Consider the following 5,069-nt stretch of genomic DNA (forward strand, 5'->3'; position numbering starts at 1 on the left):
TGACACTTTTTTATAATGAGGTTTACTTTTTTAGGAAAGGTGCGTGTGAAATTTATATATTTAAAACTTGTATATATCATTATTCTTTATTTAAAATATGTTGATTTGTAAATAAAATTTTACGGAATTATAGTTTTCGTATTTTGTTTTGTGATGGTAGAAAAATGGTTAGATTATTATTATTATTTTTTTACTTGGATGTATAAAACACGTTTGGATCGAGAGAGGGAGCGAGGGGAGAACAAAAGATCAAAGGAAAGGAAAAGTGAAAAGAAAGCTGGCGCCGGTGGCTGCAGGGCCAGAGCAGGGGGTTGTCGTTGTATTTCTGGGTTTGGGAATGGCTGAACAACAGAGAAGAAAGCCTGCAACAGAATCCAAGACCCAAACTCGGTAATGCTTAAGAAACGACGATCTGCATAGATTATCTCTCTCTCTCACCAACACTTTCCCTTCCCACACTACTTATAATCTGAAGTACGTACCTCACCAACACTTTCCCTTGCCACACTACTTATCTGAAGTACCCGTGCCATCCACCACAAACATCCCCAATATTCATTCATCCCAAAATCCATGAGAGAGAGTCGAAAAAAGGTGTTGTGATCTGAATCGCAAGGGCTGTGATGTTAGGTTTTCATTTGGTTCGGGATGACCGTTGCATGGAACGTCGGAAATGCAAGTCCAAGATAACTATTAGTCCCTAGCTAGCTTGTAAAGTCCAATATTATCAGAGAGAATCAAAAAGAGGCAGACACGTAGCAGATCAAAGACAAAAACCCAAACGAGTACTGGTTCTATTCTTCTTAATCAAGGTGTTCCTGACCAGTTCTCTGATTTTTCTAGCTTCTTCATGATCATGGAGTTTAAGAGAAGTAGCAGACCGAGGTCCATAAAAAAACCACCTCTTTTCTACCGTCTCTCCATCTTCTTCCTCTCATTTTGCGTACTGTTCAGCAGCATCTACTCCGTACCTACATCTCAAGGTAGCCAAAACCCATTCTCTTAAGTCACCCATTTTCTCTTTTGGAATGATCAGATTCATTATCTGATCATCTTCATAAATTCCCACTTCTTAATTCTGATAAATCTTATACCTATATATATTGATAATAATCCCAAGTTTATAAGTTTTCACTCAAACGTTTTAGCTAAGTCGATCTCATTTATGTGACTCTCAATTTCTTCTTTCATTTGCCAACGCAGCTAGCACATGTTCTTTGTCTGATAAGGCTGATATGCATTTTCAGGTAGGTCGGTTCATGATATCTTTTCCTTAAACTCTGCTTCTTAATTAGATTCAAGAACATGCATGGTTCATGTTTTATCATTATTGTTTGTCCAATCAAACTATAGTCCATTCTTTTATAATGCTAGAATTGACAATGTACGTACACATTTTTTGTGTTTCTTCCAACCAAAAGAATCGAGACGGGTAGAAAATCTACCTCTCTCTCTCTCTCTCTCTCTCTCTCTCTCTCACTGCTGCGGTCCCTTAACCATGACCCAGCCCAGAAAGATGCCATTGCCCTATTAGGTTCGGCTAAGCTAGCGTACATCATGATCCGCGCACATTAGCACCAGCAAAAGAAAAACTGTGTTTGTCTAGCTTCTCACTGAAGTCTTGGTAACTTTCGCCTCCTGCTTTCAGCGCTTTAAAGAGATGTCCAGAATCCAGGCCATAGAAAATTGACATGCATTTACTCCTCCATCCAGTACTAGCTGCACGTTTGAGAATTGTTTCATAAAGTTGTTCCAAAAATATGGTAAGCATGAATAATTACGATTATGAGTCTGATAATGACTTTGGGCAGGAACTTGAGAGAAGAGATGATCATCAGGGAGAGGGCATATTGGTGTCTCTGGAGGAGGGAGCTGGAAGATCGGGAATTTCAATGAGCATGGCAAGGAGGCTTTTGGGTGGGCCCGGGTCATCGCCCCCACAATGCACTTCAAAGTGCGGCAGGTGCATGCCCTGCACGCCGGTCCATGTGCCCGTGCCACCCGGAACGCCGGTGACCACTGAGTATTATCCCGAAGCTTGGAGGTGCAAATGTGGCAACAAGCTGTACGTGCCATGAATTGGTATTACATGCTTTGTTTTATTTGCTTTCACTTTGAATAAAATATTGTTAGAATATTATTTATTATTATTATTATTATTTTAAAATTTAAAAATATTAAATTGAGATTTAAAAATATTGAATTATTTATTATATTTTATATAAAAATTTAAAAAAATTAAAATAATAAGATAAGATGAGATAAAACGTTTTTTAAATCCAAACGGGACTATATATAGAGAGAGAACTTTAACTATACAAAGACTCTTATATATTAATTAATATAATGGGTATGAAATGGCCTCATTTGTTTTCTTACCCTCGTTTGGATGTTGAGTTGTGAATAGTAATATTTATAGGTCCTATCGAGATAGATAAGTTTAAATTTTTTAAGTTGAGATGAATTTAACTTTTTAAGTTAAAATATATTAAGTATTTTGAGATGAGTTTATCCTTTTTATGGAAAGTTAAAAAAATAGTGGGTCTTATAAATGATTGGTTTGAGATGAGTTGAATTTAGTTATCAACAACCAAACACAACCTTAATGAGATCATGAGTTGAGATAAAAGTTGAAAGTTAAATAAAATATTATTATAATATATTTTTTTAATATTATTTTAGTTTTGAAATTTGAAAAGGTTGAATTATTTAATTTATTTTATATGAAATTTTGAAAAAGTTGTAATGATTATATAAAATGAGATAAGAATGGTTGTGAAAACAAACGAGACCTAAAGGTTTTAACTCATCCCAAATCAATATTGATGTGACCCACTATTTTTTCAACTTTACATAAAAAAATTAAACTCATCTTAATCTATTTTATACATTTTAATTTAAAAAGTTAAATTCATGTCAACCTAAAAAAGTTAAACACATCTCAATAAAATCTACAAAATATTATTTTTCACAATTCAACTCAACTCATCTTATCTTAACATCCAAACGTAATATAAGTAATTCGTATTTTGAAGTATTGTCGACGATATTTCGGCCTCCCAAAGTTGTAACTACATGAATATATACCATTCAAAACTCGAGTCTCCCCGATGCCAAATAACAGTTGATGATCAGTTTTTCTCACTTTCAATCATATGACAGTCTTGAATTTGGCGGACTCTAATTATAAGAACATAATAATTAAGTTGTATGCATTCATTTCCCCCACCAAATTGAAAGAGGTTAAAGACGGACATTGGAAGTAAATTGAAAGATCAATATTCTAAGAACAGAATTTCAAGTACTAGACTGCATGGATCAAGATCATATCCTGATCAAGAATTCCTATATTTGTCACTCGATCGATCTTAACTCAAAAATGTGTACTAAACGTATTAATTAGTAACTCGATCGATAATCCACTCTAATTGTAGTTGCTTGATTCAAACGATCGCCAATTAATTAGCATAGGCACGTACGTTGACTTAATACTTTGTATTGAAGCAGCTTTAAAAGTTTCATAGACAATATTTTATATTTACATGAGTATTATCCCGATCGACCTCCTCGCATATCAACTACATTCTCAACAGCAATCGAATGAAACTTAAAAGCCCGTCTTTGAGATAGAAAAGCCCAATCAAGAATTGCTATGTTTGCCAAGATAATGCTGGTCTGCAGTACGTGGGTGGTAAACTACTTGGGCTACTTCGATGTTAGATCTCAGTATTCAGCCTAGGAAAGTGGCAATGGAGTCGAGTCAAATCGAACCCTTTTAGGTATTGGAGTTGGAGGTCGGTACTAGATTCCAATTGAATTAGAGTAAGAGTTAGGCACGTTTAGAGATCAGTCCAATCTAGTATAATTTTAAACTAAATCTAATATTTAAATACACAATTTTTAAATTATTAAACTTAATTTAACTCAACTCAACTCAACTCTTTTTTACACGTGAGCCCCACAACTTTTTTTAACTTAACACATTTTTATACGCGGGACCCACAATATTTTTTAATTTTTTATAAATAGATCTAAATTCATCTATATCCAAACATATCTAAGCTCATTTTAGATAGGTCCTGTAAAACTCACTTCACCACCTCAACTCACTACTAATTATAAAAAATTTAACTCAACTCAACATACAAACGAGACTTAGAATCAAAAAAGGATGAATCCCATTGCCAACTTGGTCGGTGCTCAGCCTCAATTGAGCCACGCTTCACAATTTCATCTCCTTCTCTTGAGAAAAACATATATTTGTAAATCCATTTAATGATATTCCAAACTTATTATGACGTGAACATCTGTCATTATATTAGCTATGAGAAAGTACTTTGTTTTGAATTTCGTTATAACTAGTAATAACTTAAAAGCTCTTTAATGGAAAAATGATGTTGTTTGGATACGTATTAAAGTACTTTTTAATTTTAAATAAGTTAAAAAGTACATTTGAGATAAAACTCAAACATGTTTTTTCGGATAATGCGGAATCAAGTAGTTTCAATTTTAAAAAGACTGTTAATAGCAAAAATACTCATAAAACTTGATAATTATAACTTTCAAACTTTTAAGAATATGATCGTAATTTTAAAAAAGAAATCAAATGATATTTTATGTCATTTATACCTTAAAAATATTTTTTAATTTGTTTCTAAATAAATGTAATATGTTTGAAAGTATTTTAAACATATAGATACTAAACAGTAAATAATTTTTTAATAATAGAACTTATTACATACTTAAGCTATAAGTCATAAGTCCTAAAACTATAAGTACTTAAATTTCCCACCGCAATCTTGAATATGTAGTCTCTATGTACTTAACAAACCACACTTAAGAAGTTAATTACTGACAAATATAACGTACGAGACTTAACAAAGGACATGCCTTACGAAGGTTGATGTAGGCACTTAAAGAATTTAGGAAATAGGAGTGCTTGATGGTTTTATGGTTAATTAATTGAAGATATGTAGAGAAGTTAATTATAAATGTTTTCTGATTTTATTTCGATATGTTAATTGTGTCGTTTTAAGATACAATTCAACCACTTTCGAATTGAAAACTTG

General features: G+C 33.0%; 1 protein-coding gene across 1 annotated transcript; it reads left to right on the forward strand.

Moving 5' to 3' along the window:
- Positions 1–429: 429 nt before the first annotated feature.
- LOC121238993 (EPIDERMAL PATTERNING FACTOR-like protein 5) lies at positions 430–2,107 on the forward strand. The gene is made up of 3 exons (XM_041136115.1): positions 430–983; positions 1,204–1,247; positions 1,812–2,107. The coding sequence occupies exons 1-3, from the start codon at positions 851–853 to the stop codon at positions 2,076–2,078; spliced, it is 444 nt and encodes a 147-aa protein (XP_040992049.1). The 5' UTR covers positions 430–850; the 3' UTR covers positions 2,079–2,107.
- Positions 2,108–5,069: the final 2,962 nt, after the last annotated feature.

Source organism: Juglans microcarpa x Juglans regia, chromosome 7D, assembly GCF_004785595.1.
Source record: "Juglans microcarpa x Juglans regia isolate MS1-56 chromosome 7D, Jm3101_v1.0, whole genome shotgun sequence".
In the NCBI taxonomy this organism is placed as follows: domain Eukaryota; kingdom Viridiplantae; phylum Streptophyta; class Magnoliopsida; order Fagales; family Juglandaceae; genus Juglans; species Juglans microcarpa x Juglans regia.

Bases quoted from the DNA above. Each gene is read 5' to 3' on its own strand.
- LOC121238993 (XM_041136115.1), top strand. From the start codon at position 851: ATGATCATGGAGTTTAAGAGAAGTAGCAGACCGAGGTCCATAAAAAAA. The intron at 984-1,203 runs GTAGCCAAAACC...TTGCCAACGCAG, and splicing joins CTCCGTACCTACATCTCAAG to CTAGCACATGTTCTTTGTCT. The intron at 1,248-1,811 runs GTAGGTCGGTTC...GACTTTGGGCAG, and splicing joins AGGCTGATATGCATTTTCAG to GAACTTGAGAGAAGAGATGA.